The sequence below is a fragment of the Gadus chalcogrammus genome, chromosome 14 (genome assembly GCF_026213295.1).
Source record: "Gadus chalcogrammus isolate NIFS_2021 chromosome 14, NIFS_Gcha_1.0, whole genome shotgun sequence".
NCBI classification, from domain to species: Eukaryota; Metazoa; Chordata; class Actinopteri; order Gadiformes; family Gadidae; genus Gadus; species Gadus chalcogrammus.
The window spans coordinates 11950023-11976328 of record NC_079425.1 but is presented as its reverse complement, the minus strand read 5'-3'; the positions used below and the strand labels follow the sequence as shown (position 1 = coordinate 11976328).

General features: G+C 49.3%; 1 protein-coding gene across 6 annotated transcripts; it reads right to left on the bottom strand.

Moving 5' to 3' along the window:
- Positions 1 to 274: 274 nt before the first annotated feature.
- Positions 275 to 24119, bottom strand: sema6dl (sema domain, transmembrane domain (TM), and cytoplasmic domain, (semaphorin) 6D, like). 6 transcript variants are annotated; one of them, XM_056607694.1, is made up of 20 exons: positions 23964 to 24119; positions 17096 to 17271; positions 16526 to 16637; positions 15468 to 15528; positions 15166 to 15228; positions 14907 to 15008; positions 14701 to 14791; positions 14361 to 14480; positions 13887 to 13975; positions 12599 to 12816; positions 12343 to 12474; positions 11427 to 11582; positions 10784 to 10957; positions 9419 to 9559; positions 9075 to 9152; positions 8839 to 8897; positions 8056 to 8112; positions 7227 to 7412; positions 5880 to 6121; positions 275 to 5784 (listed from the first exon to the last, which is right to left on the bottom strand). In XM_056607694.1, the coding sequence occupies exons 2-20, from the start codon at positions 17220 to 17222 to the stop codon at positions 4657 to 4659; spliced, it is 3336 nt and encodes a 1111-aa protein (XP_056463669.1). In that variant the 5' UTR covers positions 17223 to 17271; positions 23964 to 24119; the 3' UTR covers positions 275 to 4656. The 6 variants fall into 6 exon arrangements, with proteins under 6 accessions (XP_056463669.1, XP_056463670.1, XP_056463672.1 ...); XM_056607695.1 differs by lacking the exon at positions 23964 to 24119 and adding an exon at positions 23335 to 23611; XM_056607697.1 differs by lacking the exon at positions 7227 to 7412.
- Positions 24120 to 26306: the final 2187 nt, after the last annotated feature.

Sequence of the window (26306 nt, the reverse complement as noted above, 5' to 3'; positions counted from 1 at the left end):
TGTCTCTGTGCGTGTATAATGTGTGTTTGTGAGTGTGTGTGTGTATTATCTGTGTGTATAATGTGTGTTTGTGAGTGTGTGTGTGTGTGTGTGTCTGTGTGTAATGTGTTTATGAGTCTGTGTGTGTGTGTGTGTGTATTTTTGGTGTGTATTGTGTGTTTGTGAGTGTCTGTGTATTGTCTGTTTGAGAGTGTGAATGTGTATGTGTGTGTCTGTGTTTCTATGCATGCATGTGTACGTACATGTGTGTGCACACGCATTCATGCGTGTGTTTTTTATATTTTGTATACTAATAAGTGTGTATTTTTTATTGCAAAAATAAATCCTACTAAGAAAAGGACAGCAAGTCAGACAGTGGGCTGAGACCAGGAGACCAATAGAAGGAGAGGAGAGCAGATACAGAGGACATGGTTTAAGGTAAGGATAGGCGAACAGATCAGAAGAATACATTGATCAAGTTAGTGTCTGTCCTATAAGTCTGCATGGAGGAATTAGGCACGGATCAAGTAAGCATCTGTCCTATAAGTCTGCGTGGAACAGGTAGGCATCTATCCAATAAGTGTGATTGGATCAATTAGGCAGGGATCAAGTAGGCATCTGTCCTAAAAGTGTGCATGGATCAAGCAGGAAACTGTCCTATAAGTGTGCATGAATGAAATAGGAATCTGTCCTATAAGTCTGAATAGACCAAATAGGAATCTCTCCTGTAAATATGCATGGATTTAGTATGAATCTGTCCTGTAAATATGTGATTGAGTAGGAATGTGTCACTTTTGGTGTGCATGGACTGGGTAGGTATTTAACTTATAAGTGTCCACGGACCAATTGGTATTGCTATATGTGTGTGAATGGAGAAAGTAGTTGTATGTTCTATAATTATGCATGTAATAGGGTGGAAGTATAATAATAGAGCCAACAAATTGCCTTTGATGCGTCACATTGGCTTGCTGGGGAAATTTAGATTATTATCTTGTTCACTTGAGAAGATGACTTGCTTTGTGCGAAGAAGTCGAGGAAAAGTAGCTGTGTTCATGGATAATCTTGGCTTTGTGCAATTTGGAAGCACGCTTCAGTATTTCTCGATTTCGATCGAAATACTCGATCGAAAGTGTTCATGTCCCCTTTATACACCTCTTCTACCAACTCAAGTGTTTTTGGACAATGCGTCGTTATACAGACACTAGTAACGTTGGATAAAATTAACATGAATCTCAAAACAGAAAATGTAATTGTAAGGATAAAGTTATGTTGAAAAGGGTACACAGAAGCTGTATTAACTGCAGAAAAGTAATCAAATTTGATGAATATTGTTTGAGTCTAAATTGATTAGCGGCAGGTTAGTTCAGTGTCACATTGTTAACCATAAACATGAAATACTTTCCTATTTTTATTAAACAGCCCCTCACCCATCCATTCTGGATTTGTCGTCCTTATATGTTGAGCTTTTCTGATCTTTGTTGTGGTCTATTTTTGTGTACTCCCAACATGCCCCACATATTAATAGTTTGCCTGTGTGTGTCTGTATGCACTCTGTTAATCGCTGTCTCACATCGTAATCCCAGAGCAGCAGTCATCCAGATGTTTGGTTTCTACGGCAACAAATGACTCTGGAAGCTTTCCCATATGCTATCTGGAGTGGCCTCCAACTTCAAAACCACCAATGGTCCAAAAATAGATCTAAAGCTCTTAATGATTCTGTGGACTCTCAACCTTCCTGGTCATTAGCTATCAGGGTCACACGGCACGTTCAAATATATTCTTTGTCAAGCACCCAGAGATATCTCAATGATATTTGAGACCAGGTCATCACAGCAGCAAAGTATCTGTTAAGGCAACCCCTTTCTCTGATTGTCTCACATTTGGTGGCATGAGATGCCACACACAAGCAGATTTCAACACCTGCATTTGGTGGCATGAGATGCCACAGACAAACAGATTTCAACACCTGCGTAAATATCAAAAAGGTCATTCCACCACCGGATATACTGTGCAGTAATATTTTATTTCAACTCTACATGCCGTGTTAAAAAAATAATAATAAATCAACCCAAAGAAAATGTATCATGAAACAAAGACCAATATTATTTACACATTCACAGTACAACTTTACAATATATCTACACGCTGAAATACTCTGGAGAACATATGTACACCTGGCCTTGCAGCGAGTGTGTTGCAAAGTATTTGAAGGAGAGTACACGTGGACCAAATCCGGTACGTCTCCACATACAGAGAGCTCACACGGACACACAAAGGCTTCGGTCGCCACCGAAAGTTGGAGTTCATATAGCGATGTAGTAGGCAGTGGAGCACAGCCGGTATGTTTGGGTGTATTTCTTGGTACATAGTTGTTCCGCGTGTTTATGTCAGAGTATGTGTGTGTTAGTGCATGTCCTTAGAACTATACGAGAGTGTGTGTGTGTGTGTGTGTGTGTGTGTGTGTGTGTGTGTGAGAAAGAGAGAGGGAGCCCAAACACTGTTATGATGAAACAAAACAAAAAAATAATCATAAATACAATCATCACTTGTAAACAAAACGCGGGCTTTGGGCTCAAACAGGCATGTAAATCACTCGAAACGGTAAAGTTACCACCCATAAGATGTAGTCATTACTAATCGAACGCAACCCCTCCTGTGTGTGTCGTACTGTGTTGAGCGGACCGCTCGAGATATACTGTGAAGGGGGGTGGGCGACGCCTAACCCACACCACGTCCCCGTTTCCAGGGGAATACATTCGCTGCATGGCACATCGACACTAATTAACACCTTGCCTTTCATGATTTAGCAGCTCTCACCTCCTTTCCACCTATCTTTGAAATGCGATTGACTGCAAATTATATTTTGCTTTCCACATTTGCCCCAAAAACAAGGCGTGGGTTCTTCAAAAACACATTTTGTTCCAATTTGATAAGAATTTGCCCCCCCCCCCCCACTACATAACAATAATATACTGCAGACCAATTGACATTGCCAATATTACATAGTGGAGATTGATCATTCGTTGAATAAGGCACACAATGCACAGATTCAGGGCCTCACCTAAAAATATTTATGCTCCTATTTATAAGTAGTATGTACAGGGTATCGTCATTACCAGCATGACTTTAGGACACATTGGTAATAATGGTGTTGATTGTACATTGGCCACTCAATGGGTCTGTTGTTGGGTGGGGTTTGCGGTTGGGTCCCTTCACCTGGGCAAAGGCTTACAGAACCAAGGTCATTTCAGACGAGCCCCATGTTTCGTATAGGATTAATGCATCACACTGTTCCTAAGTCTTTTTAAATTGCACACACGGGTTCATCTCAGATTTTCCGAAACAGAAAACAATATTAAAGCAGGCCCACCCTTCTGTGAAGGGACTTGATGTCTCCGTGAGCAGCGTTTCCCACCCCGCCCCCCCCCCCAATAATACAGTTTGCTACATAAAGAAAGACATCCATATCAGAGGGCAGTAGACGTTATGGTGACAGCTCAAGTCTCCTACATGGGGGCGAGGCGTCTCCTGTGGGGGGGGGGAACTATTCACGTCTAACAGTGCATTAGTGCTGCGCTTACACAGCCAAACAGGTAGATCCAGACCGACATCTGTGTAAATGTAGCCCAAAATGTACACTACTCTTCCGAAAGCATTCCGATCCACACAGAACTAGTCAGGGATAAATGAACCATTGGAAATGGATGTGAGATGAAAAATACAGCTTCGTATTAACCATTAACACTATTAACCATTAACAGTGAGATTGAAGTTTTGGGTCATCGAGACGAACCCCTCCCCGCCCCACACTCTGAAGTTGGAAATGGGCTCAGATAGTAGTTTCTTTAACAATGGAAACTAAATGACAATTGCTCATGTTGATGTGATTGGATGAAGACACAACACAGCTTCTGTGTGAAGTACCACTCTAGCCAGCAGGTGGGGGGTTGCTGCGTGTCTGTGCTGTCGAGACACTGAGCCACTATTGAACAGATACACACACACACACACACACACACACACTCAAGCCCAATCATGGGCATTCACCGTCGATTGTTGTATCCCGCCAGAATTCACGATCGAAGTGGACCCGCGTCTCCCACGTGCGGCCACCGAGCCAGAATACTTCTTCGTTCGGCCACGCTATTAAATCAGTCATTTGAACCACGCACGGCCGAATTAACACGCTCCCTTATTCCCTTCACATTAGTGGGAAGACAGTGCTCAGAGATTATGACAAATTGGACCCATTCTTCAAGCACTGCTCTGTGTTTTGAAACGACGTACCGAAAATACATGGGTCGCGCAGCGAACCCAAAGCCGGTGCCGTTAACCCTTTGTCATCTCAGAGGGGAACAGGGCGCTTGAAGCCGGGGGGCGAGGCCACAGATACCCTTTCCCTCTGCTTGTCGTGGGCCGGGGCTACTGCTGGCGAGGGAGGCGGACGAGGGGAACGAACGAGACCCAACGAGAATCTTTGGCCACCCGTGCAATGTCTTTTCCCCCTCCCCGGTGTCGTTTGGTGATTGTGCAGTGTTCCGTGTTGGGGAACACGCAGTGGCGCACAATCCCACGCTGGGACCCACCTTATCCCATCCTATGGCGCCACGGCCATCGGGACCCCCCCCCTAGCTCAGAGCGTCCTGGAGCTCACTCACCGCAAGGCGTCCCCCGTCTTCAATAGCTGAACTTGTTGACCACCCGCATCTGAGGAGTTTGGGGGGGGAACCCGTTGGGCTTGGGGGGCACGTCGGGCTTGAGCGACGGAGTCCGCTTGACGCCGGTGCGCGGGAGCGAGCCGTAGCCGCTGTAGCTGCTCTGCCGCGAGAGGGAGGGGGGGTGCGGCGAGTGCATGCCCGCCGCCATGGCTCCGCCGTGGGAGTCCATCCTGGAGGGGGGCGTCGGGGGCATGTAGCCCCCGCCTCGGTTCATGCTGTGCTGGCGGCTCATAGACACGCCCATAGTTACCCCGTTGGGCGAGGTGGACAGCGATTGCCGGTGGGAGGCGCTCCGGTGGAGGTGGTACCCCCGCGCCTGCCTCTCCAGCGTGCCGCCCATGCTCAGGCTCCCCGTGGGGCTGGAGGGCATGGGCACGTCCACCCGCTTGGTGGGGCTGTGTCGGGGCAGGGAGGAGGAGGGGGAGTAGAGGGAGGCCTCCCTGCTGGGCACCTTGGGCGGCACCTCCGTCAGCGCCTCCATGGGCTCCAGCATGAGGTGCGGCCGGGGCCGCGGGCCCGGGCCCTCCTGGAGGAGGCCCTTGGGGTTGGCCCCGGCCTCGTTGAGGTGCTTCAAGAGGTCGTTGAGCGTGTTGCGGGCGTCCACCGACCGCTTCTGCTCCTTCCGGCTCCCCTTGGCCTCCGGGTTCTTCGCCTTCTTGTCGGAGAGGCAGGGGGGCGCCCCGTCGGCGCGCTCGTCGTCGGGGTGCTCGTGCGTGGCGTTGGGCAGCACCACGGCGCTGGGGATGTGGGAGTGGCCCAGGGGCGGGTGGGGGTGGTGGGGGTTGGCGGTGGGGGGAGGCGGGGGAGACGAGGGGAGGAACTGCGAGCTCTTGGCGGCCGGGTTGGACTCCTTCCGGGAGCTGCTGACCTTGGCGCTGGCCCGCTCCCACTGGTTCTTGATGGGCTGCAAGCCTTTCTGCTGGAGCACCGGCGTGGACTCGGGCGTGGGGAGGGCGGCCAGCTCGGGGGGCTGGCAGCCGTCGCACAGGATCATGGTCTTGACGTCGCCGTTGGGCGAGGCGAGGTCCTTGCCGTTGCTCAGCAGGTTGGTGTACATCTTGGGAGAGTCCATGTTGGGGTGGTATTCCTGAAACATAATTCAATGAGCAAATCGTACCCAAAGCAATTTTTGGGTCAACAACAGTGTCAGCATCGTATCTCTGTCTCCGACAGTGGCTGTACCTTCACAGGGCTGTCAAAGAGGCCGTTGAGTTTGGCAAAGCTCTCAGTGGAGTCGGAGCAGGGCGGCACGGCCTCTGCGTCTTTGCGGACACGTCTGGGCTTGTGGAGTACCGAGTCCCGGTAACAGAACACCACCAGGCCTGCCAGCAGAGCTCCGAGTAGGAAGGCGGCGAACACGCAGGTGATAAGGATGTTCATATGGACCATCTGGTTGGCCTCACTCGCCTGGATGTCCCAAATGCCTGGAAACCCGACAGAGAATGGGTTAAAAACGCACAGTGGGGCCGGTGAAAGCGGCTCTCTAGCCCAGCCTTTGTTCAACCGTAGAAGGGTGCATGTTTGTGCATGTAGAAGTCAATCATGCATGAGTGGCTGTTACTACAACGCCCATTCCCAACACGCCAAGAAAGTGATTAAGCAAGATCCATGTACCGATTCCTATTCCTCTTAAGACGAGTCAAGGAAGAAAGTTGGCAACATTCGGGCCAAAAATTGTTAGGTGCCGACATCCAGATCACCAGCTCTACAGGAGAAGTCGATCTGTTAGTTTAGGAGGGATGGAATCAAAATGGTGTCTTGATCCAGTTTCCATTAGAAGATTTTTTTTTTGATTTGTTTAAATCGGTATACAAAAAACAAAGAGAGGTTAGTGATGCATTTCCATCAGGGAATGAAAACCAAAGATTTCCCGAGGTGTGAAGACATTTGTGGTTATTAGTGGAGGTTTTGTGAGTAACCACAGACATGGAACAGTTAGTTATCTAAGTGTTAGTCATCCGTGCAGTCAGTAGAGCGATGCGGTTCAGCGGAGATGGTGAATGATCTAGCACCCTGGGCTAAAGCGCAACGGCGGCCAAGGCTTGAGAGTCTATTTGGGCAGAAGCTGATGCCAAATCAAAGCAGAAGGAAGAAGGAACTCTTTAAGTTTTATCTTTTTAAAATCTACTGATAAGAATGACTGGTAGAGTCAATAGAAGGAAACAAAGAAAGAAAAAGAGGAAGGCTATTGTTTGGATAATATTGATTCAAAGAATAAAGAACAAAGATGAACATACAGGTGAAAGAGTAACATAACAGAAATTTTAATAATTTATTCTATTAACAAAAACAGGTAAAAATGAAATTGGCCGTAACTAGATGGAAAACCCTTATAGCTGCCAATGTGCCTGCAACTGTATGTGTTGAACATAGTCTGGAACAGATCCAGAAGGTTTATATAACTGAACAGATAGGCGTTTATATGTGAGTAATGTGTAACTGATGTGGATACGTGTCTTCATAAAAGCAGTACTTTGGCAGCTATCCTACTGGGTTCCATGTGGCAGCTTCCACTCTGCATGGCCTTACCCTCATGCCCCCCTGGGACAGAGTCTAAAGAATGGGAGGTGGCCGGGTCATCCTGCAGCACATGGCCTGAGCCAAACGCGTCTGGATCAGGCCCAGAACCGGGACTCTGAGTGGGAATGAGTACTGGGGGGAGTATGGGCCCACTGGGCAGGCCAGCAGTGACTGGTGCGGATGAAAAGTCCATGTCTGTGGTGACAAACAAATTGTTAACAAACGGTGCACACATGTCGGGAAAACACGGTTATCATTCCCCGTTAGTAAGCATGGTCATCACTCTTTGAGGGGTTAGTGGCCTATACCATGGCTTTCCATGAACCAATGTTACTTTTCAGACGCCAACGGGTCACATTTAACATTAAACAAGGATTTGAACTTTTGACATTGACAAATCAGGGGGAGGGGAAGAGGGAGAGGAGGGGGAAGGGAGGGGGGTGCTCAGATGGGAAGGATCAAGAGGAGCACATCTTGGAGGTAAAGGAAGGAGTCGGTACACCACAGCGATGCTGATGAGTTTGTTGTGGAGGGCACTGGTGAGGTTCATGCAGGAAGAAGAAAGTAGAGGAGCAGGAAGTGGTGAGTGAGGCGTAGTGCGCGAGATCGGTGCGGAGAACAGAGCACTGATTCTATGCTGTGGTAGTAGTGTGGCCCCGGGGGGGGGGAGAGAGGGGCTGTTGAAGATGATGAGAATGATGATCAAAAGGAGGAAGATGACAAAGTTTCTCAGAAAGGGATTTGTTTGAGGAGGATGAGTCGGGAGGAGAGGAGCGACGCGGGGTCGGAGATGCTGAACTCAGAGAGGGAAACCATTTGAGTAAAAGATCAAACTAACCAGAGGTCGGGTCGCCAAATGATTTGTAACCTGGCGCTGACGTAGAAGGCAAAAATGCTACAAAGAATTCAAAAAAGGACAAGAAATCAGTAATGAATTCAGGGGTTCAAAAGTAAAATAGGTGGGGGAGAAAAAGTAAAAGAAAGTAAAAGAGTGCATTTCATAGGGCGGAGCAGTAAGGCAGCAAAGCACTCGCTGGCGGTGCCTCTGGTTCTGTCCGGCACTGAGGGTTCAGCCTGGTAGGGGGGGTAGGGGGCGGGGGGGGGGGGGGGGGTCAGCTTCAGCTGGTACAGAGGAAGGGACCCAGGGGGAACCAAAAGTCCACCCTGCATGTTGGTTTCTTTTTTTGTTTGTGGGGGGCCTCTAGCGTTTGTACCAGCTGAGCCTGGGCCCTCTGAGGTCCTCTTGGGCCACATTAGTCACAGGTGGCCATGGAACCGAGCATATGCTGAATGTGTTTGTTAATACAGAGAGAGTGACGCAAGAGGGAGGGGGGGGGGGGGGGGGGGGGGGGGGGGGTTACTGGTGTGGAGTGCGTGGGTTCATGGTGTGTGAGGATGGTTTCTGTCTGCGTGTGGATGTGGATGTGTGTCCAAGTGAGAGAGAGTGTGTGTGTGTGTGTGTGTGTGTGTGTGTGTGTGTGTGTGTGTGTGTGTGTGTGTGTGTGTGTGTGTGTGTGTGTGTGTGTGTGTGTGTGTGTGTGTGTGTGTGTGTGTGTGTGTGTGTGCCTGTATAAGAGTGCGTGTGGTAGCAGATGGAAAGAAATGGTGATGAAAGCCTCACCATGACAGTCTCCTAGCTGAGCAGTGTCTCCGAACTCCACATCTTGCTCATATCCAGTCCTAAGAGAGGCCCAGAGAAAGAGATTGGGGGGGGGGGGGGGGGGGGGGGGGGAAGAGGGGAAGAATCGAGCATTAAAAAAACGGCCAAACCGCTGGCTGGTATGTTATTGATAGGTTGGACCTCTTGGAGCCAGTGTAGTGTAATAGGAACTCCACGATCGGCCCCGAGACACTTACAGAACGCCTGGCTGGATCTTCTCACAGGCGCCATGGCTCTTCCAGCCACAGTAGGGGTCCCGCAACGCTATGCAAGACCTGTGGTCACACACACACACACACACACACACGATGAGCTGGTGGGACACACTATTGAACTCAGTTTGCTCAACTAAACATTAACCAGGTTTAAGAGGGCTAAAGATTGATATGTATTATTGCCTTTGCTTTTATGAGCTCTGTGGGAGGAAAAATTAAACCAAAGAGGAACCGACCGATGCTGGTCCCACCAGGCCCTCCGTGCCCCCCGCAGCCCCTCTGGCCCTGAGGCTGCTGTCTGAGGTTCAGGTGTGCCTCTCACTCACTTGTGGCAGGAGGTGTGGCGCTCGCAGCGGCTCAGCGGGATGCGGATGACGCAGCTGGAGAACGCCACGTACAGGCTGTGGGTGTCGGCGTCCACGTGCAGCGAGAGCACCCGCTTGTCGTCCTCGTGACTGGACAGGCATCTAGGAACCAGGGAGGGAGGGAGGGATATCGGTTAGAGTCAAGAGTCCGAAAGAGATAAGAGAGAGATAGGAGGGAGATAAGAGAGATAAAGATATTGACAAAGGGAGAAGGAAGTTTATGAGAGAGAGAGAGAGACAGTGAAAGGAACTTGATCAGCGGTCGCTTTCGATAAGTATGACCGTCATAATTGGCGGATCCAATCGGACATTGAGTGCAGAGAATATCCATGCCGCGCTTCTTCGCCCCTTTAACAGGCCTGAAACGTCTTGACACGCTCTCGACATGCAGCACACACACACAAATCCAGCCAACACAACAAAAACACACACACACACACACACACACACACACACACACACACACACACACACACACACACACACACACACACACACACACACACACACACACACACACACACACACACACACACACACACACACACACACACACACACACACACACACACACAATGAAACCAGACACTTGATGCAACGCCAGGAAGTACCACTTTAGTTGACAGTTAGCAGTTGCTGATCCAGTACAAGTAAAGGGAAGTGGACGGTAAAAGGAGATCACTGTGAACACGACCAAGAGAGATTGCTGCAGAGCCATGACCATGTTTAACCGGCTAACTTGATATTAAGCCATTGGCCAATGTTTTCCATATTTGTAGACACATCTGTTCTCCGCCAATATTTACAATATTTTAGGATGACCATTTCCCTGCCTCAAAACAAAACATTGGCAAAATGTGGCCTGGATCTGAGGATATACTGTAGAGGCATTCATTATGCATTCACCTCAGCTGGTGAGGTGAATGCACCTAAGATGATGAAAATGTGGTTCGGTAATGCAGCATGTAAGCACAGGAAGAAACGAAAGCTTGTAAGCCGCATCACTAATATTACAGGATTATTCCCAAAATCCCAGATGATTGTCTCATGCGACAATCTCAGAATTACATTAACACATGATCAGCTCTAATAGAAATAACGGGCCGCTGGAGAAAGAGGGAAATAGAGAGAGAGAAAAGGGACAGACAAAGAAAGAAAAGGATGAACAGAGAGAGAACAAAATGTGACAGAGAGAGCGGGAGCGGGAGGGACAGAGAAAGAGGTCATCGGGGAACCCAAACGAAAGGAAAGCAAAGGGAGGATATATAATGAGGAAATAAAGGAGAGCAAGACAGAGCGAGGACGAGGGTGAGGTCATGTCCCTACTTGGCCTTGTTGAACACATCTATCTCCTCCAGGAGCAGGCTGTCGTTGAGGGAGGCCGAGGTCGTCTTGGCCAGCACCTTGAGGACCACCCCAGCCTCCGAGCCGATGAACACCACGGTGTAGTTCTGGTGGGGTCCCGCCGCCGTGTCCACCGCCAGCGCCGTCAGCCGGTACCTTCACACACACACACACACACACAAACACACACGTACGAGTCAGTCACGGCAGATGGCGGTGCATGCAAAATAGGCCAGTCAATTTGAATACGTCAGTTCCGTCAGCCCTCGGGCGGCCCGGGGTCGGACTTCATTAACCTACTGCGGGGATGTTTTCTGGGGTTTCAGCGCCACGACTACCCTGATCGCTCCAATTACATTTTTGTGCGTAGGCTGACGATGATGATTTGAGGGAAACTTTGCTTCACCTCACTGCCCCAGGTGTACTCATTAGGACTTATTGGATCATACTTAGGCCCAATCCCATTTCTACCCCTTACCCCTCCCCCTTACCCCTTTAAAACAAGGGGGAGGGGTAAGGGGAAGTTGTAAGGGGTAGAAATGGGATTGGGCTTTAATGTGAAGATGATCAGAGTGAGGTGTACGAAGGGGAGCCACGTGACAATGTCCTCTCTCTCTGATGTTACCTGACGCGCGTCTTGGTGAACCAGGGCTCGTCTCGTATGGAGGGCACTGGCGTGTCCATCAGAGGGTGGGACTTGATGAACTGCAGCGTTTCGTCTGGGAACTCGATGGAGCTCTTGAAGGACTCTGCCGGACCCTGGCCCGCACAGCACCCGGGCCTAAGATTTAAAGGTTGCCACACACACACACACACACACACACACACACACACACACACACACACACACACACACACACACACACACACACACACACACACACACACACACACACACACACACACACACACACACACACACACACACACACACACACGGCAAAGGGTCAAACAGAAACTATATAATACTAGCACTCAGGGAAGGATGAAGCCTCCTGAAAGGCCTAGAGAGAGATGCTTGGGAGAAGGGATGGTGAGTGTGTATGTGCGCGTATTGTTTGGGGAGCAGGTGCTTTTAAAGATCACAAAAAGGCCCCAAATGGAATCATAAAATATACATATGCACGTTATCCGAGCCATGAATGATTTACAAGAGCAATGAGCAGCATCATAGACTTCGTGGCGAGGACGTCATTCAGGACTACCCATGTAACCGTATGGGCTCCAGTATGAACAGGTTCAAAATTCAAGCTGTCTAATTATGGCCGGTGAATTATTTAACGATAAGCAGCTGGCATTTACGTGAGATAATAACCAGATCAGGGGTCTGCCCAATAACAAAATAGGTCTGATTTCACCGGGGTTAAACTGAACAGAGAGACGGTACGGTCGAGCGGCCATCCAAATCAGACCGAAGAACCCATTCACCGAGGCCTTCATCTTCAAGTGGGACTTTTTACCTTTTTCTCGGCTATGTTTACAAAAATGTTGCCGTGTCGACTAGTGTCGAAAGCCTACACCAACAAAGCGGGGAGCATTACCTGGGCTTGGGTAGCTTCTCCTCGGGGAAGGGGGTCCACACGGAGTCGGGGGTCTTCTGCTCCTTGAAGCGCCCCTGGAACACCTTCTCGATGTCGCCCATGGAGAAGGCACACACCGCCGAACCCGGGATGCTGCACAGGGAGTGCCACAACAAACAACCGGCCCGTTTACAACCAGCCCTTTCATCTCCTGGCGTTGTATTTCACCCTGGGCCTGGAACCAGAGTCCAACCCCACGCTGTATCGGCCGGCTCACCTGTTCATCTGCGTGGTGAACACGCCCACCACGGACGGCACACCGTCGATGTGGATGATGTCGGTGACCGACTGGAGCACGTCGAAGTAGAAGAAGGACTCGCCCGGGACGGAGCAGTTGAGGCGCGCCTTGGCGAACGATGTCCAGTGCTTCTCCAGCACCCGCTGGGAGCCACCCACGTCGTTCTTGCAGATCCGCGCCACCCGGGAGTACACGGCCTGGCGGGTCGGATGGGGAGACAGGAAGAGGGGGGACGGAGAGGGGGAAAACAAGAGGCAGAGGAGCGTCACTAAAAACACTTTGACGCTGTAAATAATGCATGTCTTCACCATGCAACACACACACACACACACACACACACACACACACACACACACACACACACACACACACACACACACACACACACACACACACACACACACACACACACACACACACACACACACACACACACACACACACACACACTAAACTTTCCACTTTTAAGTTCACATGCTTTGATTGGAGCAGATTTATTTAATTCGCCAGTCTGTCCGGCAGTGCAGTGACTGTGCAGCAGAGATCGTCAGTGTGTGTGTGTGTGCGTATTGTCTCTCTGGGCAAACAATCGCACAGAGTTTTCGGAGGCTCGAGTGCAGACGAGGCCGCCAGTGAAGCGGCCCGCTACGACAGCTTCAATAATTCAGCAGTTCAAACTTCCATCAGACGCCAGGTGTTAACCCGCAGCATTAGCATCACTACATTATTTATCAAGCGGCGTGGAGAGCGTGCTTCCGGCAGCCGCTGCAGACCGCACACAACCCCCCCCCCCCCCCCAATCTGGTGCAAACGGAAGTTGCCGCCAAACACAGCACTCCCTAATTCCCTCTGCCAAACACAGAACACCCTAATTCCCTCGGCGGGCATGGACGTGCGTGCATGTCTGTGTTTGACCTGGTGAACGCATGTTTGAGACAGAGGGAGAGAGAGAGAGAGACCGAGACCGACAGAAAGCGAGGGCACACCCCCGAGAAATAAAGCCGCTCCCAGCATAATAGTTACACAGGGGCAGAACATCAACCGGAGAATATCGCCCTTGGAGTTGACTCATGTAGCCTAACACGAAATAAGCACGCACTAGTGGACCGCTGCCGCCGGGGATCTCCACCGGGGACCCCTGCAACGCTACAAAATGCTCACGCTGGCGGAATGGAAAAACTAGTCTGTTTTCAAGATGCACAGACATTTGTGTGTGGAGTGGGGGAGGGGGGGTCGGTGAGGATAACTCCAGGCGGACGGCCCTTACCTTGCCCAGGCTGTTGTGCTCCACCGCGATCTCCCGGTAGAAGAAGTAGACGTAGTTGCCGTACTCCACTGCATGGAGGAAATGGGGTTCTGGGAGAAAGGGAGAGGAACGCAGTGGGAAGTGGGGTTTATTTATTTACTGACTTATTTATTTTGCAGCGTCACCGTCGCGGCACACGCTTGAATATTTCAGGGGGTTTATTTTTTTTGTCACTTATATATTTATTTAGTCCTCCCCCCGGAGGCGGGAGGTGAATGGCTCAGAGTGTGACCTAGATCGCCTGGTGGGGAGAAGCAGACCGTTCCCCAAGGGTTCAACGCTCCCAGCTATCCATCCCTCTCCCAAATCCACATCCAGCCCTACCGCCAGCCACACGCTCCCGTGGACGCATCGCATGCAGGTGTATCAGAGGCCTACGCCTACAAAAACATCTACTTTTTTAAAACGAGATCCGATCCCCTTCTCTCCTCTTACCTTTAAGCCACTTGGAATCGTATTTGATGGTGCGCAGGGCCGAGCCGTCCCCCATGCTGCGGTAGATCACAGCGTCGCTGGCCTGGAAGTCGGCCACGGTGGCAGAGTACAGCTTCCCGTCTGAGAGAACACCGCGTGACACCGGGATCAGATAGCGCATTACACTACTCTCTGCCGTCGCGCCCCCCCCCCGCTCCACATTATATGATAAAAGGCCCTAATCTATTAGGGCTGGTGAGGCGGAGTCGCATTCAATGAGGATAGAGTCGATAATGAGGCCGCAGATGTCGACATTATGAGGCTCTCTGCGTCAAGCGTCTGCCGATTTTGTTTTTCTTACCTGCGAAAAGTGCAACATTGGTCTGTTTGGAGTCAAAGGGACAACGTGCCAGTCCGCTTATCTCTTCTCCGTCAAACTCCAGGTTGTCCAGCTGGTTGGGCCAGAGAAACAAAAGACTCAGATAACCGGTACGGGTGAGAACCGCTTAAACGCATGCACGCACGCACACACACGCAAACACACATACAGTTGTATGGATGACTCACCCTGTAGTACCGGCACATGGGGTTAAAGCCGTTGGTCCCGCAGATGAAGACAAGGTCATCGTTCCGGGGAACCAGAACTTTAATAAAGTTATGGCACTCGTCCTTAAAAAAAAAAAAAAAAAGACATTAGGACACCCACACAAAAGACCAGGGAGAGTCTATCTCACATATCTTATTTTTATTTGAACGTTGTCTTCCAGCCCAGTATCAGCTGGGTAAATGTTGAGTTTGAGAAGTGAGTGAATAGCCCGCTGCTCACTCTGTGTTTCCCTTTGACAGCGCACATCTCTCGGTCTGCTGGGCCCGATCGCCATGTTAGCTTCTGGAAAGATCCACAAAAGCAGCACGTGTTAAGACACCCAAAGTAGGGTCTGGCGAGACACATAAAACATCACACACGCAAACTGGACGAGGGACATGCTCGCACAGGAACACATTCACAGACACATACCACATTCACACATGCACTTCCACAAATATAAATCCCTCTTGCTGTAACCCACACATAATGACCTCATGTCCCACGCACAAAACAATTTCTCTGGTGTGCGTGTGTCTCACCCTGTACGGAATGATCTCATTCCTATAGGACTCTCTGAGGCTCACAAGGTACACCTGGTCTCTGTGGGCAGACAAAACCAATACAGTTGAATGACCCCGCCCATATCAACATCCCTCGCGTGGCACAATTAATACGATGACCTCATGCGAGATATATACAAATCCAATAGCCGCCTCGGCCCACCTTTTATGTGACACTGTTCAAGAGTAACTATGTGAAAGCAATTACGCTGTTAAACAAATATTTTACACCTGCTGCTTTTAATTGAGAACCTAAATGAGAGGGAAAAAAAGGGAAATAGTCTCCTTTTTTTTGCTACCTTCATTACACCACACTGTGAAAGCCTGACGGTCGTAATGTGGTCTGCACCGGTGGAGGACAGTAAATTCCTGACAATTTCAGCAGGAAACTACAAATCACAGAAGGCTGCGTTTGCAGCACGGGGCGTCCGTTTACTGTTGATTACCGAGGCCGAGTCACGGTGTTGGATTTTATAACCTGGCCTTTCAGGAGTGATTTCCCACCAGGGTCTCTTTGCTAGCCGCCTCACTTTTAATCCAAATCCTCGTAAAGACACACCAGAACACCACGCTGAGACAGGACACCAGGAAAGCCCTGACTTTGCATCGGGTGTCGTCCTGATCGATACCACCAAAATACATCAGACTTGGAGGAGGAGGGGGGGGGGGGGGGGGGGGTTGTGGACGCCACAGATCTAATATCACTAAAGAGCGCCCCCACTCCTGTTGCGATACCTGCCAAGGAGTGAGTAGGCAGACATCAAGAAATGAGCAGAGATGTGAGAGAAAGAGGGAGGGGGACGGGGGGACGGGGGGGGGGTTGGCAGGGGTGTGTGAGAGAGGAAGTGAATGGTGGACTTTGAGTGTGTGTAACGTTGTGTTTCTATGTGTGTTTGTTCACACCGAGTTGTGAGTGTATGCGTTTCCACGTGTGGGTGGGTGGCGATTGGTATGTGTGTGTGTGTGTGTGATGTTATGCGTGCGTGTTAAGTGTATTTGTTTATCAGTTTGAGAGTAAGAGGAGTTTTTTTTTTTACCTGCCAGCGATGAACAAGGTATCCTGTATCTTGGTCATCAGTTGAAAGTCGAGGCGATGCTGCGACTCGTTTCCAGAGGGCCTGCCTCTGAAAACAGGGTACTGCCTCGAAACTGGAAAAAACACACACATACACACACACAGTGAATACGATGTATTACTGATTAAAACTCTACAAGTGTTGTAGCGGAGGCAGAGTCAACAGTAGTAATACCAATCCTCAACCAACACCCAGGTGTCATTTTTAACGCTTCTGTAAATAGCCGTGGTACAATGTAGTCTAGCGAGAACTAAAAGCCAAATCAGTGCTTCTTCTCCCACAACAATTTTGTGTTATTCCTTACTTGCACTTGAAATATTCTTAATTCATTTCGACACAGTAATCTGCAAATGTCTGTAACCCTGAAACTAAAAAGGTTTCGGAAGTTTTTTTTTGTCAACAGGATAAACAGCTGTTCCCCTAACAGCCCACACTTTGTTGTGAACCTAGGTTTATTGATACGTTAGAGTGTGTGTGTGTGTATGTGTGTGTTTGGCGTGTGCGCGTGTGCGTGTGCGTGTGTGCACTCACAGTGGGCGTCGACCACATCGAGGGGTGTGTTGTCCTCCGGGAAGCTGACAGCGAGGACGGTGAGCGAGGCGGTCAGGAGCAGAAGTAGCAGCAGCTCACAGAGCGCAGGCAGTGCTCTCCGGCCCATGGCTCCTGGTACGGCCGCACTTCCTGGTTTACACTGCTGGAGATGTTACCTGGAGAGCACACACACACACAAACACACACACACTGATGACCTGACTCTCAACCGTGTGTTTACGTACCCGGTCGATGCTTGCAACTCTAACCTTACGACAAGCATGTGCATATCCGACCCCGACTCAAAACATTGGCTCCAACAGCAGATACAGCCCACCTCCCTACAGAGAGGTCTGCAGAGCAGATCCCCCCCCACACACACACACACGCACACACACTCACACCGTGTGTGTTATGCTGACTGGGCTTGGCATCTCCCCTCCAACCCTCAACAGCATCTGCTGTCTGAGGCAAGGTCGGCCAACGGTCCAATCGGGTGTGGAGGTGGGGGGCTCGGTGTGGCGATGCACGGGGAGGAAGTGAGCTCTGTCAGGTCCAGGGCAGCCCCGCCGCCACCACACATCTGCTCAACGATCGCTAGCAGCGGGCCGCGTTCAATAACAATCAGCAGCTTGTGCGACTTCATCAGTGTCACTATCAGAGTGCCTGTTATTGTGGTGACCTGGGCTGACTTCTATTAGCAGCTTATTGCGTCGGTGTTACGGCTACATGTTACGCGTGGCGCCGCCCAGGTTAGCGGCGGTGCAGCGATCGATGGATCTAGGTGCTGTGGGGATCTGCTGTGTGACCTTTTTTAAGCGCGTGTTTAAATCAATGGGTTCAATAGGTTCCATGTGTGAAACCGTCCTATTCCTTTATCTTTTTGGGCCATATTTTGTGGTTTCATTCACATCAAATATATTCAGTGAATTTGGGGTACATACTTTAAGATTGCTATCCGGATTTTGTTGCATGTGTATTTCCAACTTAAAAGTACCGCGGGCCTAATGTCATTGATTTGCATATAATGTGATCTCCCAGTAGTAATATAACTAATTACTTCATGTGTAGAAATACTGGAAGGCCCCTGAACCAGTGACTGTACTGAAAACCAGTCACCAGCATGAATCATTACCCCTCCCAACGACTATTCTGCAAGTACTTAATTTCTTGTGTATTTTGACGATACAGCAAAGTCTGTGCACATTAATGAATGATGTACAGTCAAATATTTATACAGCAAACAAATTATTGATGCCAACAAAGCCTGAACGGATATAAACAATTAACCGAAGAAGCCACAAACAGCCGTCGGGACAAATTAGCCCCAAAGAACAGTGGGATGGACAGAAACACACACGCATTATTCACACATAGTAACACACAACCCGGGGCGGAGAGGTGGCCTAATCACCTTTTCCTATGTACTAATGAAAGAATTGCTCTCACAAACGCAAAAGCGCACAGCAATATCGACGCGCTTTTCAATTAGACCCGGGGCACACCTGCTACCGCTCGGTCCGCGAGCCCCGCCTGCCACTCCATTAGAGCCCTGATTGATCTGCACAGGAAGCACGCCACATCGGGCAGCTGAGCAGCCGGCACAAAAGGACATCTATGGATTACCCCGGGGGCTGTATCCCCCCCCCCCCCCCCACCTCATTTTCCAACAGTGTCCAGTGTTATTCATTCGAGGGCTTGTTTACGCAACAAAAAGGCTAATGACAGCATCGCGCTTGCTGCTAATGTATGGAGATGTGCCTTGCTAACCGCGGCACCGCCGACGGTCACTGGCGGGACTCTGCAGCCACGATGTGTCACCGCCTTGATAAAACGACGGGGATTCGTCTGCGGCGTCTCATTACGGCTATTCAGCCCTGCCTGGTACACGGCGAGTGCGATGAAAGAGCAATCTCATTATGGGCCTGGCTGATGCAAGGCCCGGGCAAGACTGCACTTCACTCCAATTAGTCCACTTATTCGAGAAATTAAGGGTTTTGACGTTTCGACAAGCACAAAGATGCTTAGCGCTGCGTAAAAAGGTCACCTACCCCCCTGACTATAATTTCTACCTTGGAGGAGGCAGCAGGAGACGCGGCGCCCTCATTTAGATATAAATGATCGTATGGTCGACGACGACCCACACGCTTTCCACATGGACTCCCAGATCGATTCAGAAGGGCAACCGTTAGCAACCCCATCTAAACCATAAGTGATGCGCCTGCTCTGCACCAGGAACAGTGAGAGAGCCGGGGACAGTGAGAGAGCCGGGGACAGAGAGAGAGCCGGGGACAGAGAGAGAGCCGGGGACAGAGAGAGAGAGCCGGGGACAGAGAGAGAGCCGGGGACAGAGAGAGAGCCGGGGACAGAGAGAGAGAGCCGGGGACAGAGAGAGAGAGCCGGGGACAGAGAGAGAGCCGGGGACAGAGAGAGAGCCGGGGACAGAGAGAGAGCCGGGGACAGAGAGAGAGCGGGAGACGGAAAATAATACAGAGGAAAGTTCGACAAAAGCAGGAAAACAAACTTGACCTCCCACTGAGTCAAGAGGCACCTAACAATCCGCCTGCAGGGTTAAAACTACGACTATGAATTCCTGCATCTCCGATTGATCCCCGGGACACAAACCCAAACCACATACACAAAGGAAAAAGATAAAAGAAAAGTGAAAGCATAAAAAAAACACAAGGAGGAAAAATAAAACAGGCCCCCCGTTTTAATTCTGCACGGTTATCATACAGCCTCCGGGCTGTGCTTACAGACACACCTTGGCTCTATTCATGGCTAATTCATCTCCCAGGCTGGTAGGATTTAGCAACCTGCTTCACATCATTCCCTCTTAGAAAGATAAGTCCACGTGCGCACGCACACACCAAAAACTTTTTTCTTGACGTGTCTCTAGCTGCACAATTGAAGAAAAACACTCCTTTCAGGGGCAGAGCTGGAGCTGCGATATCCCATGATCCTTGCTTGGCTATCGTAATACGGTGGGGCCGTCCCTCAGAAACTCTAATGCAAAACAGAAACGGGAGACATTCACAGGTCAGCGAGCTAAAATTACTACCCAATCTCCAGTGAGCCGTATTTTTTTCTATTGACTACTCCTATAGAGTTCCGTGGTTCCTGCCCTCCAGGGTGTGCGTGTGGGTTTGTGTCTGCGCGTGCGTATTGTGCATGCGTGTGTGAGTGTATAGGCCTAAACAAGCCTGGAGACGCTGGGCTTGTCACGCAACAACGGCATTGCCTGGTCCACGCTCCTCCCGGCCTCTGTTATTACAGGCTCTTCAGTGTCCTGCAATCACGCACTCTCTCCGCTGATGTTGTTGGCACCCATCCAGGGACTCAAACCAATAGAGGAGGAGGAGTCCGGTAACTCCAGGGAATATCCATTGCTGTTCGTAGGGGAGAAGGGGGTTGTGTTCTTAACAGATCAGCGAAGGAGGAGGATTATGGGAGTCGACAGGCAAGGCAAGACTCAGCATATAACTCTTTTGTTTTCCTGTGTAGCCGATGGCCCCCTGTCCTCTGGCCCTTTCCTTGGTTCCTGGACCAGGAAGTAAACCAACGAGGATTGAGGCCAATAAAAAGGAGGGAGGCACAGGGAAAGGGGGGGGGATGGTGGTAAAACTGTGGGATGTCCTAACACGGGTGGGGGATGTGATTGGTGAGTGTAATCCCAGTGGAACAACGACACCCTCCTACCCCACATCACCTCAGGCCAAGTCCTCAGTCACCTGGCACCGCACAGAGCAGCAAACTTACAGCACAGGAAATCAGATCAGAGCCGAGTTCGGTTTCAGGGCCGTCATTCGTCCCACCAGCTCACGGCAGTGGCGCCAAACACGTTTTATTTTGCGCACGAGTGCTTTTATATTATTTATCAAAAGGGCTTCCGACCATGGAGGAGTTCTACTCAAGAATCTTTTGGGTTTTTTGCCACCTTGAGAAATTTCAAGCAAATCGAGATGCCACAAAGAGTCAGCCGGGCGGTGGCGTGCAGATCTTGGTGGTAGTAGCAAATATATTTTTATTTTTGCACGCACACACACACACACACACACACACACACACACACACACACACACACACACACACACACACACACACACACACACACACACACACACACACACACACACACACACACACACACACACACACACACACACACACTACAATAATGACTCCCAAAAACGACTCACTGTTTACCCACGGCGTACTACTGAGCAAGGGCCAGGCTGGACTTGTTGCTTCGGAGATTTGACACAGGGAGCAGGATATGCCACCTTTAAAGAAAATACTAATAAACTCCCCTTTTTGCTGCTTTCTTCCCTGCCTTGGCGAGAGGAGGAAAGGGTGTGCTCAGCAGTAGTTGGGCTGTAGTGAAAACACAATGGAGGCTGAGCTGCAGGTGTGACTGATAAACAAAGGGGCTTTGGATAAGCGCAACACAATAGCTCCCCACCCCAAACAGCAGCCATCAGTGAGCCCGGTCTCGGGAGAATCCAGAGTTTAGCGTTACGGCTCCCAGAAGGTTAAATAAAAGGGGGGGGTTTGTTTGAAAGGCTACCAAAAACACTCGTGGATTGGAAGAGATGAATAAGACTAGAAAAGGCAAATTATACACAGGGATGGAGGGGTTCCCCTCACCCCCCCTAAAGGCACCCATGGGTTAACGCTGATCATTTGGGGGGCTTTTTGCACCACTGGTTCCGGGGTTACAGCTGGCTATTGTGGGGGGTTAACGGTGATCGTTCTGGTCAGTGGATTTGACCGCATGACCAGGCAGAGTGAGCTACATAGCCCACCTGGACCGTCCGCCAACACACAGCTGGATCTGATTCCATACCTGGTCTGCACGTCCAGCATCAAGCTCTATAGATTTGCAGTCATTATAATGTTTTTTTATATTCATAAACCACATTAACCTCTGTATAATTATCAATTATAGATCCAATTACTATTTGTAGGCTATGGGGTTGTTGGTGTTTTTTGTAGCATTAAAATCCTCATGAATATTTAAAACTGAAATGAAAAAAGGACTGAATCACTGTCCATTTTATTGAAAGCCAAAACCTTTGTATTGGTCTTTTTTTTTTTATTATGGGCACTGTGACAGCAACGTGGAACATCAGCTTTAAGCGCTGACACTCCTCTGTACCAATACCAAACAAATAAACTCCCATTTCAGCTACGCCTCTCCTTTCCAGTCTTGACTTGTCAACAAAAATAAAAAGGATGCTATTTTCTTTGCTGGAATATTTTTCAAGTTTTGTGACACGATTTCACTGACTGAGAGTGCGTGGGTTATATCGGGTCCCCTTTGCAAACTGAATTCACGCAGTAGGCTACTCGGATGCTAATGTTCGCATTGTCCGGACTGGGTGGACAGCCATTCAAGATCGACCCGTGGTAAATCTTTTCAAACCTTTTAGTCCACATGTTGGTCCAATACAAAGGACAACAAAGAGGAGAGGGACAGTGGTGCAGGGACAACAGTGATGGGGAGGGATGCGTTGAATTGCTTTCACCGGTAATAAATGCACAAGGCTGGGCTACACGGGAAAAAAACGAACCCGTGCTGTTGAATCTCTAAAAAGGGTACCCTTCAAATTGAAACTCGTACAGTACTATCTATACACTATATCCGATTGGCAAGTTTGTATGTACAACCTAACCTGGTTCAAACAATACAATTAGCCCGTCTGTCCTGGTCGACCTTCATATTGGAGTGGAATACATGCAGCATGGGTGATTTGTGAAATGAAGTATGAAAGAAAGTGTAATGTTTTTTATATCGTTTATTTTCCAGGCTATTATAGCATAAAATAGCCTATTTGAGAAAACTTTTGGGTAGCGTTTGGGTTGGTTATACACAGCGGTGCAGTTCCCGACCGTACAAAGTGAATAACATGGTTAAAGGGAGATTTTAGTGGAAGATCTGGTAGACAGTCACCGGCAGACATTCCGAATCTGTGCTTGCCATATGATTACAGTAAGGCGTATGTGCCAAACTGTAGGCTACTCGAAAACTCGCAATCTTATTCTAGCCTAATATATTCGCCCGTCCCCCAAAGGGGGTCGATTCAAAAGTGCCTTAATTGCCTCGTAGAAGAAATAACAAAACCCCGTACGCCTGTAATCTTTAACAGCCTACCGATTTACGCAAGGCTTTAAACTTGATTGATGAACAAAACAACCATATAATGTAGTTACAATTAGCCTACACGGAGAAGACCTACCTTGAGTATCCAAAATTACTCATGTATGGGAAAATCCAATCGAATGTTGTATTCCTTTTGTAATCCATTTAAGAACAAAAACAGTGAGTGTGTAAAATCCCTTCAGGTTGGCGCTCCATTTGGGACCCACTTGCCTTTTTTTCCTCAGTAGCGCAAACAATTTAATTCCGATCGCCAGATAGATAGATACATTCTCACTCTATGTGGCTCTGTCCGTCCGCGGGCCCTGCTCACTGCTGACTGATCTTCAAAGCTCTACGACGATCAAATAGCGGTGCGTACAGCCCCCTCCCCCGAACACCATCCCCCTACTAGTAGGTACTTTACTATTAACTTTGGGAACCAGAGGGAAACGTAAACATTAACCGTGTGCTTGAGAACAAAGCGGCACAATTTCACCCATTTAACCCCGGCATATATTTTCAGTTATTTAACACTGAACGCATTCACATACACTCTTCCACTGTGTATGCAAGAGAACATGTAGAGACGGTATTGTTTAGGAACTGCAGCCATCACTTTTGCAGGGAAGCGTGGAACCGAGAAATCAAGCACTGTACCATTTACTATTCTTAACTGCGCGGTAACTGTATTACTTTTGCAGCGCGAACGGCTGATGCAAAACTCACCTCATTTGTACTCGTATGTTGTTGTGTTTCTGTATTCCAAAATACTGCACGCAACGAAGCAAGTTCCTTCGGAAAGCGCTCTCCTTCTATGAGAGAAAAAACAAATGCTTGGCAAACGGTGTAATTCGATCCAGGCTGAGTCAATCCATCAGGAGGGAGCTCTACAGCCTACCAATAAGCCGCGGTCTTCTCCCAGTCCCTCCCCCAACCAGTTCACCCCTCTCTCTCCCTCTATCCCTGCCTCGCTCTTCCAAACTGTGACTGCCTCCCCTCTCTCGTGCGCTTTCTTTCAGAGATCCTGTGGAGAAAATCAAAACAGCCCCCACCACTCCTCGGTGACCCTTTTTTGCACCCCCCCAGCCCTCCCCACCCCAGTTACTCACAAAAACCCATCCCCCTCTCTAAGTCAGCAGAGCGCCGAGTTAAAACCATTCCACCAGAAGAGTTGCTGTTGAAAGCCTGTTCAGCAAAATACTTATTTACTGGATTGCATTGTATCCTATCGCTTTCACTTTTTTTTCCAAAATCAGTGTTGCAGACCTATTGCCCTACCAAAAGGGATTCCAAGTTTCTTTTTTGAATTATTTTTAGTGGAAAATATTTTTTCCCCCTTTGTTTTACTTTAGAATAAAATGCCCTGGGTTATTTACAAGTAGGATGCAGTAAGGTGACTACACGGTTATTTATGTATTGATCCCTAACTAGAATTAGCAACTTTATGGGCTTCGAATGAAAGCTGTCATCTCTATCAGCCAGGTCATGCAAGGGAGATTTGCAGGGACAATAGTGGTCCATTTGCAACCTATTAGAGTAGCGAGTTAACAGATGTGTGTGAATCTGTTAAACATCGTAGCAAGCACACCCTCCTTACATCCTCCCCCCCCCCCCCCCCACCCCCCCATTATGAGCTGTGGAAGTGCGATCTGCATGTCAATATGTCCACAGGAAATACTAGTTTGCTCTGCTGATCTACTTAATCCTGCGTTGGCATTCAACAAGCCCCCTGTTTTCATCCCTCCATATCTTTGAGCTCATCATGGCATAGGAGACCTACATTTCCCTAACACATAGACATGGTAATTCGACGGATAAAATCGTCTCAGTTCATTGGTTGCATGTGTGTGGCACTGTTTCATTTAACTCTGAACCTTAATTCATCATCTGTGATTGTTAGCACTCTACTCAACTTTTCCCGTTCATCAAAGTCTGTCTTTCTGTCCGTCTAACTGACTGACAGTCTGTCTGCCTCTCCTATTGGACACCGGGTCCAGGGAGTACTGAATCAGCATGAGCGTCCGTCACGGCAGGAGGTGACGTAGACGGATAGGTGGATGCGTCCAGGCGAACAGGGTTTAAGTGCCTGCTGTATGGGTATGGGGTGGGTGGATCTGTGGAGAGGCTAGGTGTTGCATGATGGGGGGGAGGGGGGGGGGGGGTGGGGGGGCACTAGTGTATTGACTTGCCTCACCCTTCTGTGCATTGACAGCTTTATTTCAGCACGGTACGTGAGGCCATCCCAACAGGGCTAAATGTATTTTTATTGCACCGCCCCTGATGCCTTTGTCTTCGGCATGTTGGTATTGTTTTATATTAAAGCCGTATGAGCGGTAATGTGAACTGGAATTAACCCTAAGGGAATTTTAATAGTCTGGATTTAGGAAATGAAGAAGAGGCAACACATTGATTAGTCGGTCTCTAAATCCCCAGTTTTTAATGAGACTCTCTGTTGACAGGGAATTGTGGCTTTCCTTATCTAACGGTCAATTATCACAATTCTGTGTCTTTTTCATAGTTCCCATAATCATTTGCACATATTTCCCAAAGGTCCGTATTTCCCATCATTTTGAGAAACTTTTGAGCTAATTTTCCAAACTATAGAGCCTTACACTTGTATATCCAGCTGTGCAAATACACACATAGACACATACTGTGTATCATCAGCAGGGAAGCTGATGATTTAGTTTTTAGGAGTCTTACTGACACCGGTCGAGTGTATAAAATGATGGCAAAAACAAATACAAACACGATCAGAGCTGGGGAGGCGATATGCAGGTGAAGGGCGGGGCGATGGACAGGGGGAGGGGACGGGTGGGGGTTGTGCTGCGGGCGTAGAGCCATATGCATTGGATCCTGATGAGGGCCGAGGGCCCGTGGCAGAGCGGAGCTGTCCCCTCCCTGGGGAGCCACGCATAGTGCCGGCTGACCCTGAGGGAGGTGCGTGGTCCTGTGGATGTGAGGGGGATGATACAGGGGGGCTCGGCCTTTAGTCACAGCCTGACCGCTGGGACGTCCGTGTCCGCTCCCTAATTTACTGCCTGAATCGCCACCACAGATGGCTGTGGG